The sequence below is a fragment of the Pipistrellus kuhlii genome, unplaced genomic scaffold (assembly GCF_014108245.1).
Source record: "Pipistrellus kuhlii isolate mPipKuh1 unplaced genomic scaffold, mPipKuh1.p scaffold_m20_p_6, whole genome shotgun sequence".
Classification (NCBI taxonomy): Eukaryota; Metazoa; Chordata; class Mammalia; order Chiroptera; family Vespertilionidae; genus Pipistrellus; species Pipistrellus kuhlii.
The window spans coordinates 5,039,522-5,055,739 of record NW_023425562.1 but is presented as its reverse complement, the minus strand read 5'-3'; the positions used below and the strand labels follow the sequence as shown (position 1 = coordinate 5,055,739).

General features: G+C 44.5%; 1 protein-coding gene across 12 annotated transcripts in view; it reads right to left on the bottom strand.

Moving 5' to 3' along the window:
• Nucleotides 1–16,218, bottom strand: part of PTPRT (protein tyrosine phosphatase receptor type T) — an 845,125-nt gene that overhangs the window by 68,012 nt on the left and 760,895 nt on the right. For 8 of the 12 annotated variants that reach the window (XM_045574406.1, XM_045574409.1, XM_036418810.2 and 5 more), the window contains one exon: nt 2,659–2,849. In XM_045574406.1, the coding sequence (XP_045430362.1) occupies nt 2,659–2,849 (191 nt within the window). The remainder of the gene's footprint in view (nt 1–2,658; nt 2,850–16,218) is intronic. The other 4 variants (XM_036418808.2, XM_045574411.1, XM_045574408.1 and 1 more) reach the window with 1 other exon arrangement.

The window sequence follows — 16,218 nt, the reverse complement described above, 5'->3', positions numbered from 1 at the left end:
CAAATGATGGGACAACATGTATTATTTTTCTTTTTCATTATAAAGGCAGTTTACTTCCATGCCAGAAAGTTTGGGAAAAACAAATGTACAAACAAACAGACATTGTATCAGGGTTACATTGCCTCACTTTTATCACTGTGTCATGGTTATGGAAAAGTGCTGTCATCTGAGTATTTGTCTATGTGATGTGTGTTCCCCATTGTCAGATGTTGAAACTTAACCCACAACGTGATGGTATTAGGAGAGGAGGCCTTTGGGAGGTACGTAGATGATGAGGGTGGGGCCCTCAGGAATGGGATTGGTGCCCTCATAAAAGTGATCCACAGAGATCCCTCACCCTCTGCCATGTGAGGACACAGTGAGAAGATGGGCATCTGTGAACCAGAAAGTGGGCTCCCACCAGATACTGAATCTGCTGACACCTTGATCTTGGACTTCCCTGCCTCTAGAACTGTGAGAAATATATTGTACTGTTTATTTAAAAATGTTTAAAAAGTGCAAAAAGGCCCCCCCCCCCCATTTTTTTTTTAATCAACCACACAGGGATGGACACTTTGAAAAGAGATATCAATCTGGATGGCAATGCACCAAAGTAGTCAAATGTTTTTGTTTTCAAACTTTAGATCTTAAGTTCTGACAACAGTGTTTCTCAGGCTTTAACTACTTGTCATCCTTTTTGATGTCACACCGCTCCCCTGGTGTTATTTAAAACTTTAAAGCAAAGTAAATATTATGACTGACATAGTAAACTACCATGATATTGAATATACCTTTGCAAACAACACAGCCTTTCCTGAACATTCACTCAATGGATCTATATAGGTGTGGATAAGCAGACACACACACACACACACCATCTCTCATACTTTAAGAGCTTGAGACCATTCAGCCAATGCCCTAGGAGGTAAGGCCCAGGCACGGGAGGTAATGAGACAATCTCCTTTAACTCTTATCCTGACATCCTCCAAAAATTTGCAGGCAGCATATGAAAAATGCTGTTTTCCTTTGACCACATTTGCAATGAACTGCCTTTTCTCCTAAGTGGGTCGGTAATCACTCATGTGCATTGACACAAACACAGCTGCTCTCATAAATGTGTCCAACATGCCCCTTGCCACCACATTTTACACTCTCATAAAGGTTTAGGACCAGATAGGTCCTCAGAAGTCATCTTATCCAAACTTCTCACTCAGCCAACAAAGGAATTTTAATGCTCAGGTGACAAGATGAGATGCTAAGATCACACAATGTGTTGCACTGGAGCCCAGCTTTCTGGCCCCCCTCAGAGCACAGTTTCATGACCTCACAGAACTTCTGCAATCATTGCTTGGTCTGCTCCTTCTCAGAATATAGTCTAAGAGATAAACTTAGTCTGCATGATCCAGAATTCCAACTGGGTAGAATCTGAGTTCATGCCTTCTCATCGAACACATGAAACTGAACTGAGAATAATGGGGGCACACGCTGCATGTGGAAAAAGAGCCACAGAAAAACTAGCTCATATAACTAGCTCATATAACACAGTAGGTGTTCCCAAGATATTTTGGGAGGGAGGAGGGAGAGAGGAAAGGAAAAGTGAAAAAAGGAAATTCCAAAGCTGGCTGCAAATGCATTCCCACTTGGGAGTGGAGGGCTGCGGGGCTCCTCTGGGGGAGTGAGGTGCTCTTTAGTTCAGGAAAGCATCTTATTGAGTTTCCCTTCAATTTTATTTCACTTTTTTTTTTAGTTGTAAGAGGGTTGCCTAATAGGCAAGCTTTGAAACAAAAAAAGTGAGACAAGGAAAGTGAAATTGTTCTGCTTCAGAAAGGAAAGGATGTGGGCTTTTTCCTGGCTGCTGGGAGAAGGGAAAAATGGGAGTGGTGAGGACACTAAAAAGAACTTTTGGGAAAGGCAGTGGGTGTAGAGACCTGTGAGGAGATGAGAACCGTAGGACTGCTTTTATTCAGGTACTTCTTGTGCTTTGCTGCAAGCCACCACCCCTGGCCTCGTTACCACCCAAACCTCAGTAGCAACCGCCCCTCATAAAACCCTAGGGTTAGAGATGCTTTGGGGGTAAGGAAAGGGGTGTCCCATGCAGAGGTGAGAAGAAGGTACAGAGAGGGGACAGAGGCACAGGAGATGAGATATTGACCTGGGGGCACTGAGAACACAATGGAAGTGTGGGAATGAGGCAAGAGGAGCCTAGGAACAAGCAAACCTCCCAGATGCACTGGCAGAGAGACCTGCTGGCTTCCCTCAACATGGGGGCTGGGGGCTGGAGCCATCGGAGCTGCATACTGAGCGAAGCTGTGACTCCAAAGTGCAGAAACTTTGGAGATAACTGAGCAATAAAAGGAAGAGAGAGAGAGAGAGAGAGAGAGAGAGAGAGAGAGAGAGAGAGAGAGAGAGAGAGAGAGAGAGAGGAAGGAGGAAAGGGGAAAAGGAGGTTTAAGGGTCTTCATTGGTGCTTCTCAAATGTAAAGGATATACAAGTCACTGAGGTTCTGTTAAAATGCGGAGGATTCAGTAAGTCTGGGTGGGGCCAGAGATGGTGCATTTCCAACAGGCTCCCAGATGACGCTGATGCTATGGGTTCAGACATCATACTTTTAGTAGCAAAGCAGTAGCCCCAGAAGCTTCTGCACCCATCTGGGAGTGTCTGCACAGGCGGTCCCTTACCTCGTATTCCTCCTTGAACCCATAGCCCTGGCCTCTCTTCATCTGGGTGATGTGCTGCAGCAGATCAGCCACGCGGATGGCCGGCTGGAACTGGTCCCGGGGGTAGCTCATCTCCATGGGGTCGCAGGCCCGGTAGGGGTGGGTCTGGATGGTGAGGGTGGGCTGAGACAGCTCTCCGCGGCTGCCATCTGCTTCAAAGAGAAGAGGCAGAACAGACCATCACCTACGGGAGTTTTGCCCTTGGTGCTCTGTGCCTTCCCTGGTGGGACCCGAGGAGGCCAGAGGGAACTAACTCATGACTCAACTGATAAGTCAGAGAAAGAAAAGAGTCACATTGCTTCCAAGTGGGGATAGACTTAAAAATTAAATCAACAATCAAACGTGTGAACACAGTAGCCCTTGGTTCATTCCATTTCAAGTATATTGATGGAGTAAAGATTCATATGCCTTTCAGCATAACGATTATTGCTTGTCTCATTTTTTTTTATTCTTATAAGTATATTTCCAGTAGGATATGATGTCACTCATCTAGGGGAAATGGTGAACAACATAGACTGATGAACAAGAACAGACCCAGAGATAAGGAGCCATGATTCAGAATGTTGGACCTCAAAGGGAGGGTGGGGATAAAAGAGAGAGATCAACCAAAGGACTTATGTGCATACATATGAGCCTAACCAGTGGTCGAGGACAATAGGGGGCGTAGGGGATTGGAATGGGGATTGAGGACAAATATGTGATACCTTAATTAATAAAGAAATTTAAATAAAGACCAAGTCCAGGTTGGCTGCCATCACCACCTTATCCCAGGCCTTCCTTGAGGCTCATCAGGGTGGTCTTGACCAATCCTGGCCAATATCAGAACCACTGAGAAGCCAGCAGGCTAGAGACTGGGAGCACCCTCCTGTTTAGGAAGCAGGGTGCCTGCCTGCAAAGCCTCAGAGTCCTGGAGACCAGGGCCATATGTATATGTGCTTCCAATCCTGGAGACCAGAGCCACGTGTGTGTGTGTGCTTTGGGTCCACTGCCTACATCCCCGGGGCCTGGTGTCTCTACCAGTTTGTCTCTGTTGGGTGGCACTCAGGGAGGAAGGAACTGGAGCCCAGCCCCAGCAGGGTCCCTGACCTCTCAGCTTCTCTCCAGCTGTGGCTCTACAGCAGAGACCACCTTCTGCCTCCTGGCCAGCTCCCCCACCACTGAACACTCTTGCTCCAGGAGGGTCGCGGAACCCACCTTGCAGGTAGGGAGGCCCGAACTTGCTCCTTTAGTTCTGCCATTCACTTCTCCCAGGCCTGGGTCCTAAGCTCATTATCTCCTTCATATCATCCCTCCTTGATAAAAGATTGGTATTTCCTCCTGGTAATAATCTTACACCCAGTGCATTGTTTTCACTGTCCTCTGTTATTATATTGAATAGTTTGGCCCTGGGAACTGACACCTACTGAGGTTGGATTTGAGATTCTCTGTTCCCCTTGGACAACCACCTTCTAGTCCTACCACCTCACTGCTCAGCATTCCTTGCTGGTCTTTCCGGGCTGGTTTATCTTCCCCAGAACCTCTGGGGTTGGTCTGCCCAACTTTTTCCCAACGACATGGAATCTATACCCTGGACCTTCTGTCTGTGGCATGTATGAGGTGAGAAGTCAGATTTGATGTATCTCAGCCAGGTGTGTTCAGGCTCAGCCAGGCACCCCTGTGGGACCCCCCTTGGCCTATGCCATACCCATTTCCTGGGAGGCTTAACCTATGTTTCTGATTTCAAAACCATGTTTCCTTCAGCTTGGTTGTGCCTCATGTCAGAGTAACCCATCAGACATGACTCTGCATGTGAAGGTGAGCTCTCCTTCTGTATGACAGCCTGAGAAACACTGTTCCCAGGAAGGAAAGAATTGCCAGAACAAAGATCTAGTGAACAGCTTTCTGCACAAAGAAGAAGGGTCTAGGTGAGATGTCAACACATCAAAATACCGATTACCGGTATGTTTTCTTCTTGGATTTTAAATAACAGGGAACTCATCCTCCCTGACATTGCTTAAACGTAGTGCTTGGCAAACATGGCGGCTGCTTCCCTTCCCCACCCATCACACCCTTGTGATGAGGAGTTAGACTTATTGGGAACCCACTCTATGCCAGGGACTCAGGGTGGCATTGGCCGTGCACAGAGCAATGCAGATTCCACCCTCAGGACTTGATGGTCATGTAGGAAAAGAGACAAGAACAGGAGCTGGAGAAGCCAGGTGCTTTTAGGTAAGAGCAAGGAGGTGGATAGGAAGGAAGTAAGGTGGTGGGCAGAAATGTGATGGGACAAGCTGTGAGAGGTGGTGTGAGGGCCCGTCTAGAAAGACTGTGCATGTGCAAGCATCTCCAAGCCAGTGGGAAGCTGTCGAAGGGTTTGAAGAAGAATTCTTCTGTAAGGGCTCCCACTACTTCATCATGCTGTCATGTCAGCTGCCAAGGACATGAGGCATGTTGGGAGCACCACTCCTGTGATGGACTGGGAGGGGGAGAGAGTTGGGGATGGAGAAGCAAAGAGTGCTGGAGCTTGCTCCTCTAGACCCTGCCCTGCTCCTCAGGAGAAGCAGAGCTGGAGCCCGGTGAGTGTCTCCTGCCTAAGCCACCATTCCAGATGTCTTCAGAGACCCATAGTATCCCCAAGGTCTTGAGGCACAGGCTGCCTGGGAGACCGGCTAGCTGGCAGAGCCTGGGAGACTGGCTGCCTGGCAGAGACAGGCTTCTTGGCAATGGGTACCTGGCAATTTTTGTGAGATGCCAAATGTTTCCAAAACCAAAGAGCTACCAATATGAATATTTTCCCTAAACACATGGCTAGACAGACAGTAAACTTGGTGTCAGCAAAACCAACGCTGCAACGGAAAATAAATGCATTTGAAATTGAGCAACTTGTGTTGCTCTAACATTTGTACTAATGTCAATGCTGGAGCTAATGATGCTATGAAGACTCAGAACCAAGGGATTTTCAAGGTTTATTAATTCAACTAGTTGGACTCTTTTTCCAACGCATCCTACCTCACCTATTCCCTTATTAACCTCCGATAATGCAGACGTGGTGCCTTTATCACAGCCCATTTCACCTGACGCACTTTGCTTAATTTTCCATCATTAGGTTTAATGAAAACCCAATTTCACAACTCACTTCTTTCAGGAACCTACAAGTAATGCTACGTTTTTATCAGCCCCAATTAAAAAGCGTTCTGACGTTCCTATTCGAGAGGGAGCCTTAAAACTAATGTGCGGTCCTGCCGCTTTCAGAGGGCGCTGGAACTCACACGGCATGCGCGAAATGTAACTCAAACCAGCTGGCCCAGGGAGAGGGCATTTTTCATTTTTCTCCTCACTGGACCCTTCATTCTCAGATCATTCAACTTCTCATGTATGGGTCCTGCATGTTTATTTATCACATAGAAATATTTTGGGTTTCCTTGGCCCTTTTTCTGCAGCTCTTGCCTAAGCCTGTGAATTCCCCTGCAATAACTCTAGTTGCTGCTCGTGAGGGACTGGTGGGGCAAGCAAAGGGATTTTGGTGACATCCCTAGGTCACCACCGTCCCCATTTCCTCCTTTCTGTCTCTTTACCAGGTCCTCTTCCGTCTTCCTTGGGAGTCTGGCTTTGACTGACTCCCTCTCTCTCTCTCTCTCTCTCTCTCTCTCTCTCTCTCTCTCTCTATCTCCCTCTAGCTTCATCCACATATTTCCAATGGCTTGCTAGGAACTGCTACTCCAACTGGTTAACAACATTTACTGAATACCTACATTGTACAAAGCACGGTGTTAGATCCCTTGTTCACATGCGGTGGGGGGCGGGGGGGGGGGGGGGGTGCTCAGAGGGAGATAAGTACACCGCAGCCCCAGCAGGAGAAAAGGAGAGATAAGTGTGCGTAAACAAGCCTAACAAAGGCGGGAAGGGACCCGCGTCCAGGAGATGGATGCGACGATGATGTGCTGCAGAGTTAGGCACCATGGAAACGCTTCCACACTTTAGGCATTCACGCTCCATCTCTGTGGGTTTGGTCCTATCTACCTACCACCTACATCACCTCTGTCCAGTAGAACTTTCCATGGTGCTGAAAATGGTCTGTGCTGTGTGCTATGAGGGCCCCTCACCACACGTGAAATATGGCTAATGTGACTGAGGGATGGGATTTAAAATTTTATTTCATTTCAGTTAATTTAAAGGTAAATTGCCACCTGAGGCTACTGTATTGAGCCACACAGATCTAGAGGAAGAAAGAGGCAGGGAGAGGAGAGCCTTCTGGAGCTACATGGTGGGGCAAAGAGTCCCAGTGGAAATATATCACAAGCCACATGTGTAACTGAAACTTTTCTCAGAGCAACATTAAATAAAGCAAAAGGGAGCAAGGACACATTTTATTTAACCCAATACAGCAAAATTAATATTTCAACATATTTTGCCGATATATTTTACATTCTTAATTCTCATATTCACAGGTGTTGTGCTCTCACTCAATGTAATGGCAGATGGAATGAATGAACTTCTCTTTCTTAAGTCTGACCAAATGCAAAGAGCAGAACTGGTAAAACTGAGAGTTAGTACAATGCTACCCCCTGTGCCATGCTTTGCAAAGTTGAAATGGACATAATACAACTGGCAACTGACACTCATCTACTTTGTTATTTGACAGCGGCCTGAAGGATAGATAAAGTGTTTTTTCTTTTCCTGTGTCCTTTCTGGGGTTCAGAATCAGAGGCCCTAACAACCAAACATGATGGGTTGGCATCTCTAAGCCCTTTCTCCCCTCAGTCCCTTTCATGGGGGGTCCGCGTTGCAGCCATGAGAACAGATGATGGTCAAAGGTTTTTGTCCCTGAAAGCAGGTTCAGTATCAGGAAGAATGTGTGATGGGAACACTCATGGGGGAGGTGCCTTCAGGATTCATCTATTCCTTCCCATATATAAATCAATCCTCGATCCTCTTCTCTGTGGAGGGAGCATCCATGCCCCCCGCAGCACCGCATCAGAGGGAAGGACTGTGTCAGATAGACCATGCGGGGGGGGGGGGGGGGGAAGTGCACATCCCTGTGCCTGCCTCCTGCTTCAGCCACAAGGAAAGGATTCCAACCAGCAAGACAGCGAGGGCAACAATGAGCACCTGCCTGCTCAGATAATGGTAAATGCCAGTCCTGGAGTGGTATCTCTTCCTCCTTTAGAGTTAAGTGGACAGAAACAAACAACATGGGTTTTAGAAAAACCCACGTTACAAATAAGGAAAAGGACATTCTTGGATGCTGAGAAAAAGATAATTTTCAAAAGAAAAAGCAGTCAGTGTTGGCTGTTTACCCAACCACCATCTGGTACCTCCTTCCTCGCTGGCAGAGCCCTCGAATTAGTTTGGGTGCCTACATATTCCCATGTGACTGGGGAGGATGACCCTCTCCTTAGATCTAGGGGCACATTCCACTTTACTTACAGGTGTCCCTATCCTCTTTGTCAAATTTTCAATGAGAAGGAAGCTCCTAGGAAAGGTGTCCTTACTTCTATTTTTTAAAATATATATTTTTAATGATTTCAGAGAGGAAGGGAGAAGGAGAGACAGGAAGATCAATGATGAAAGAGAATCACCTAGCAACTGCCTCCTCCATGCCCCACACTGGTGATTGAGCCCACACCTAAGCATGTGCCATGACTCAGAATCGAACCATGACCTTCCGGTTCATAGATTGACACTCAACTACTGAGCCACGCTGGCCAGGCTGTCCTTACTTCTAAAAGGAATATTCCAGTGGTCTCCCTGCTCCTCACATATTACTATACATGAGGATGATGCCTGCAGCTGCAGGAGGGATTTTGCATTCACGTGGCCAGGCTGAGGACAATGCCCCCATGAGGTGGGCAAGTGGAGAACTTGAAAGAACTTGGGTCCTTAATGACATCCTTAAGCATCTCCTTCAGCCAACCATAGAACCAGCTCCAACTGCTGACTTCTTAACTTATTCCTTAGACAAATTTGATTTTCCCCCTGTTACTGGAATATTAACCTACATAGAAATGCATTTTAGAAAATGTGGAAGAATAAAGGAAGTGAAAGATTAAATAACAAGACAGATTTTTCAAAACCTGGATCAAGTTAAGAAGCAACTGAAAAAAACCCTTTCTGGGTGCCTGGCTGGTGTGGCTGTGTGGTTGAGCATGGACCCAGGAACCAATGGGTCACCAGTACAATTCCTGGTCAGGGTGCATGCCCAGACTTGATCCCTAGTAGGGGGCCTGCAAGATGCTTCTATCTCATCGATATTTCTATCTCTCTACCTCCCTCCCTTCCTTGCTCTATGAAATAAATAAAAACATTTTTTTTAAAAAAAGGAAGAAAAACCCTTGTTGGGTGAGGCAAGAGAAGACTGTGAGGAAACCAAGACACAATGGTGGAATTGAAATGAGCGTTAGAATCTGTAATGAGAATAAGCAATAGGCAGAAACTTTTGGAAGATGAATTTGAGAACCTTGCAGTGAAAATGAAAGGGTATAACAATGAGATGTCTATTTCCTCTGTATCTATCATCTGCTCATGTGTGTTCATGTGCGAAGGCACCAAAAAGACATTTTCAGAGAAAAGAAAACAGACAAATAACAGCCACATAATTGGTGTTGCTAAAGGAGAGAAGCGAATAAATGGAACAGAAGAAATAATAAGAGGCATAATGCAAAAGCAGCTCTTTGGCAGAATAAAAACCTAAGTCTTCAATCAAGAGTTCTCCACGTACAGCTTAAAAATAGGACAGATTGCATGATACAATTGTTTAAATAGTATTGATATAGAAATGCTCAGATAAACATCTAGGCTGAGAAAAATGATTATAAAAGAAAAGAAACAATGGTAACCATATTTTCTGTTGCCCAAATTTAAATGTCAGAAAGCAGCGGAACACAATTTTTGAGGGGAAAATGCTGTGCCCTAAATGACATACTGAATTGCATTGTTTTTCATTAGGAGCCTACTGGCTCAGATTCTTGTGTAGAGGCATGGGGAGATGGGGAAACAAACAAACAAACAAACAAACACTCCACAAGGTTGGCAGTAGGCATTTTATAAAAGAATCAATTTGTTAAACACCAAAATCAGATGTGAATATAAAAATTAAAACAAATGTGAATGAAATAGAATAGACTGCAAAAAAAGGGTTCTTATAGAGAAATTTATATAAAAATGTAATATAAAAATTCTTGCCTAACGTATGAAATTTTACCAGCAAAAACCAGGAAGTAGGTGACGGATGCATCACTAAAAATACAAGTATATCAGCTTCTGGTTGCCAGATGGGAGGAGGGTTGGGGGATGGGTGAAAAGGGGAAAGGATTAAGACGTGCAAATTGCCAGTTATAAAACAGTTCTGGGGATGTAAAGTACAGCACTGGGAATATAGTTAATAATACTGTAATAACTATGAGTGGTGTCAGATGGGTACTAGACTTCTGGGGATGAGCACTTTGTAATTTATATAAATTCTAATCACTATACACTTGAAACTAATAAATGTCAACTGTAATTAAAAAAATCTTTTAAATGTATATCTTCACTTTTCATGACAGACAGTCGACATATATTAATCTTATTCTTAAAGGATCTCAAGCACATAAGGTCATATATGTGTAAGTGTGTGTATTTAAGCTAAAGATATCAATTGGTAGAAAAAGAATGGTATGTAGCTTTCAAATAGAGACAAGGAAACCATGGACCTTTAGCACATGTGGTCTGTGTGTGCATTTATGTTATTGGTGTGCTAGACAAAATGCAAACACAGAAACCCGTGTAATCACCACTGAACATCCCCTATTCTGACAAGTCAATGAAAAACCACCCTATAGAGGTATTTCCATAATTCAAGACATATTAATGCCCCCCTCCGACCCCCCAAACCAAACTACCTCCACTGAAGAGAAACTCACAGAGGGAAAATAAAATATAAAGAATGACAAACCGTCTGAAGAAGCTTGTCCCCATAAGGGGGAGTCAGGAGACATAAGGCACAGAGAAATATGCCTCCCAAGAATGGAAAATAATAAAACAATCAAAGAGACTATAAAATAGCCACATTCGATTGATTAAAGAGGAAGCGGAAGGCCTGTGCACCACAGCAGTAACGCAACCCATCACGGAAGAAGAATGGCCGGTTTGAAAGTACAAATTTAACTTCTGGAGATGACAAATCTAGTCACTGAAGGTAGAAAGCAAGTAAATAAATATAAGAACAGATGTTAATGGAACACAATAGAAGCTAAAGACGCAATAACGAAGCTGAAGAAAAGTAAAAGCTGGCTCTTTCCTTTGAAGAGACCAATAAATTAGACAAATCTCTGCTAAAAATGACAGAGGGGGGAAAAGACAAAAATAAACCACTTCCCAATTGCTAGAAATTGGCAGAACACGTTTATCACATGCTCAGACTGGAGAGTGAGTACATGGCCCAGCACACTGTGAACACATCTGAAGACGGATGAAGGTGGCAGAGACAGCAGCCACAGGTCAGATCAGCCCATCACCAGAGCACCGGCTTTCTTCTTTTTTTAAACAAAAATGTTCTTATTTGAGATAACTGTAGATTCGTAGTCATAAGAAATAATAAAGAGAGGCTCTATGTACTCTTCACCAGTGTTACCATCTCGCATAGCTGAAGTACAACGTCACAATCAGGAAACTGGCACTGATACACTCCGTGGACCTCACTCAGGTCTCAACAGATTTACATGTGCTTGTGTGTGTGTTTATGTTGTGCATGTATACATGTTTAATTTTATGCAACTTAATCACATGTGCAGATTCCTGTGACCACCACCACAGTCAAAAGGATCCTTTATGCAACAGAAACAGAAGGAGCCTGTGAGTTTTTCTCTTGTCTCTTGGGTGAGGGCTGCCTATTGGACTCTGGGTGACCGTAGCAATAATAATAATAACAAAAAGCATCTCCCATTGTAACCCTGAAGTCTGCCAGAGCCCCACAAACAGGCCCCACACTCCCCGATGCTCCTATAATCCAGGGGTCCATAGGGCCATCGTGTGTGGCAATCATGGTGTGCACTGCTCGACTGTAGAGGGGCCATTCATATAATGGCCTTGCTCTGTGACTTACATCCTGTTCATTAAAAGCCATCAGTCTTAAGTGATTATTGGTAGGTGGTTATTTTCCTAAATCATAAAGTGAAAGGTTCACTCTTGTAAAAAGGTAGGAATGAATGAACTTTTAGTCTGTGGACTTAGCATCCTAAGAGCTGAGGCCGAGTTAGGAAGGGACTCTCTTCTGTAGGCAGAGAATTAGACTCCCATGAGGGGTCTTGTGGGTGCACATGTATCTGTATACATGTGCAAGCCTGTGTGGGGGACATGGCCTAGAAAATACATGTGTCTTCCTTCACTTCTCCAACCAGAGCTAAATGTGGTTTTTTTTAATATATATTTTTTATTGATTTTTTTACAGAGAGGAAGGGAGAGAGATAGAGTTAGAAATGTCAATGAGAGAGAGTCATCGATCAGCTGCCTCTTGCATGCCCCCTACTGAAGATGCGCCCGCAATCAAAGTACATGCCCTTGACCGGAATCAAACCTGGGACCTTTCAGTCCGCAGGCCGACACTCTATCCACTGAGCCAAACCAGTTTCGGCAAGAGCTAAATGGTATTTAAAACCTCTGTTTTATGAAATAAACTTCTAGAAGAAAGGGTTTTACTATAAACATAACCTTTGAAAAGCATTTTTTTTCTATTTTTTATGAGGGGGTCACAATTTTATGAAAATTCATAGAAAAGCAAGACAGCAAAAGTGCTGACACCACTGTTCCCTGGCACAGGCTTCATAAACTTAACTCAACTGAGACAAAAATGAAGCCATTGGGTGTGTCAGAAGCAATAGACCTGCAGCAGCAATAGGATGGTTAGGCCTTAACCACTTAGTGACCCAAGAAGGAAGGAGGAGCATAAAGCTGAGGGCCGGGGACAAGCACCTGGAAATACACTGCTAACCACAAAGGAGAAGAGAGAGAATTCTGGACTTCATGAAACACCTAAGTCTAGTGATTAATTACTGCATATTCGCCATTCGTTTGTACTACCGTGTTTCCCTGAAAATAAAACATCCTCCGAAAATAAGACCTACTTACAGGTTTCCTTCTGAGTGAAGTATAAGGCATCCCCAGAAAATAAGGCCTCCCTAGGCTCTGTCTCAGAATGAAAATTAATTTACTGTAAACTGGTCACTAGGGCCGCCCAGACTGGTGTTTAGCAACCAGTGACATTACACGGAGTCCTGATGTCACTGCTGTGTGGAGGTGGAGCGGAGGTCAGAGTGAGCAGTGAGTGCGGGGCGGGAGAGAGGAGGAGACTTTTCCAGATGCGTGTAGAAGAACAGGAGGATTAGAGCATCAGAGCAGACGGGACTCGGTGAAGGTGGTGAGTGCTGGCCTGTCTCTGGAAACACTACCTGATGCTCACGGCTGCCCTCACGATGACTGAAGGTTCTCAGTCAGTGGCAGACCCTGCTCCAGCCCAGACCCAGGCCCCAGCAAGCCCAGTGACAGTCCCCAGCCAGGCCCCAGGGGGTAAATGTCCGATAAAGGGGTAGGGGGGATGTCTGGTGAAGGTGTTCAGTGGCACAGGGCTGGGAGGAGGGGGATCGCTTAAAATGACACAGGAGGATCAGAGGGGGCAATCAAAATGACACAGGAGGACCAAAAGGGGTTACTAAAATGGTAATCCCCCCCTGATTCTCCTGTGCCATTTTGATTTCCCCCTCTGATCCCCCCTGTGTCATTTTAAGTGACCACCCCCCCACTTTGATACATGAGAGATTTGGTCCACTGATTCTGAAAGAAATGGAGTCACAAGAAATTCACCAGGAAATTCAGGAATTGGGTTCTTATGATGATGTTCCAGAAGATGATGACATGATTGTCATTGAATAAATGAGTAAATTCTTGATACTGTAGGATTCACAGATTGTCTGGTTTGTGTTGACAACTACCGTACTACCGTACTGTATACAGGTAATAAATTTCCTTTATTTTTATTTAACAATAAATGTGTACTGTATTCTTCTTCATGGAAAAATAAGACATCCCCTGAAAATAAGACCTAGCGCATCTTTGGGAGCAAAAATTCAAATAAGACACTGTCTTATTTTCAGGGAAACAGGGTATTAGATACATGTATGTACTATCAGAGGCAGGTATATAGACTTAATGAATAGAAAAACATTCCATACTGATAAAGAGATAGATGTCTACACAATTTTGTAAACTAATGATAAAGTATGGGACAGATATTGGCTGGGAAGAAATGGATTCCTGGGAAATGCTGACTTATCAGATGAGAGTGAAGTATAGTAAAGTAAGAACAGTGAGGTTACTCAGTGTTGGAAAGGTTAATACTATTGTGGGGTTATTAAATGTTCTTAGTAAAAGTTCTGCATATGGCTGTGCATCCTATCTAATAAAGAAGGAATACGCTAATTGATCCTCAAGCTGTTGCAAAGATGGCAGTGCCCACAGCCAATAAGGAGGATTATGCTAATTGACTGCCACACCCTCAAATATGGTGGTGCTCACAGCCAATAAGCAATATGCTAATTGATTGCCATGCCCTCAAAATGGTGGTGCCCACAGCCACAAGATGGCAGTGACCAGTCCCCTCAGCCCCACCTGAGCAGCAGGCACACAGCAAGGCCAGGCCTGCCCCTAGGCAGGCCCAGCCGCTCTGTGCGCCTACTTTCAGAGTTCCCCAGTCCCCTCAAACGCCCAGCCACCCAGGGCTGGCCCGAGGTGCAGGCAAGCCTTGGAGGGCCACCCGAGGCTCAGGTAACCAGGGCCAGCCGAGGCTTGAGCTGTTGGCAGTGGCAGTAGCAGAGGTGTGATGGAACGTTGCCCTCCCCTGTTTGCCAGGTCACCTCCAGCCCTGAGGGCTCCCAGACTGTGAGAGGGGGCAGGCCGGGCTGAAGGACCCCTCTCCAGTGCATGAATTTTATACGTGTTAATATAAATAGTCAAAAGAATTTAGAAAAACGTGTCTAGATGAGTTAGTTACTTGAAGCAGAAATAATAAAAAAAAGTAATTGTAGAATTTTGATAATATTTTAAGTAGGAAAGAGAATGATATTGGATTGCTTTTGAAAGGGAAATTGTGCAAAGAGATATGCTGAGATTGTATGAGGAAGGGTTTGAGTTACACATAAAGGGATCTACTGAGCCGGCAGCATGAGAACCTTAGGTAGCTCCTACATGTCATTTCTGTGTTTGGCAGGGCTACAAACAATGCAAATAAAACTGGGTATTGGTAGAGCCAATTGGTTGACTCACCTGGCCCCATCCCCAAATCATCATTAAAGTGAAATCTGGGCTACAGCTGAATTTATCCTTAAATTGAACCCATATTGGCTGGAATTGCTAGAAACTGGGGAAGACTTCCACTTTGAAAATTCTGGAGTGGTTGAGAAATCTGATGTAACAAGAAAATAAATTATTCCAATTGTGAAGACTGAGAGACTCCCATATTTCCCTGAAGACAGGGAGGTGGTCAAATGTGTGTTGACTTTGAACATAAATCAACCTGAGTATAAACCTCACCAACACCACTTACTGGCTGTGTGACTTTAGGCAAGTTATTTAACCTCTATGAGCCACAGATTCCACAAAGGGAATATGAACGTTATCTCTAAAAAATCATTAGAGAAAGGGAAAATGTAACATTGTGGTTTATAATTGTTAGAAGTGCCAGACATTACTAGTATAAGTCTACACAATAGAGGAAAAAGAGATAGTCCCTTCTCTCTATGTCCAGATATATATGCTACCCCTCTCTTTCCCCAATGGCTGAAAGAGCATCCTCACATATTCCTAAATTCTCTTTTGTTTCTTACAGTGAGGCATGAGAATTTTAGAAGTTCAAAGCTAAGCATGGCACCTTCTCTCTGAAGCCGTTCATTGGCTGGCCACTCCCTTATGGCTATGTTCCTGATGTTTACTATGACCCTAAGGCTATGACTACTCTAGCTCCCACCTCTCTCACCTGCCGCAGCTTGTGTCTCTTTGTCCTTTGCTCACTAGGCTGTAGCCATACAAGTTCTTGGCCACCTGAGAGTCTGCATATGTGCGCTATTCTTCTGGAATGGTTAACATTCCCCAAAACTACTGATTCCAAGTGGACTCCTATTCTTAACTTCATAACTCAGCTCAAAAGTCACTCCCTTTTCTAGAACAGAAATCTGATCAATGGTAGAAAAGAAGATGAGAACAGGGGATACCAATTGGCTTGAGTGGGGGCAAGGTTTGCCTGGGAATGGCAGGAGGGATCTTCCTGGCCTGTCTGCATATTATTAGGGGGATGAGTTGCACCAATGTATGTAACTGTTGAACTCATGGAATGGAAAGCTTAAGACTGGTGCATTTATTTATATGTAAATTTTACCTCAAATAGAACATTGAATCTGCATCATTGATATGCATAGTGCAGTGCTAGGGACAGGGGAAAGCGTACTGATGTTTGAAATTTCCCTCTGCAATGCATAAAAAATCAAGATGGATTGAGAGAGGGATAGATGAAAAATA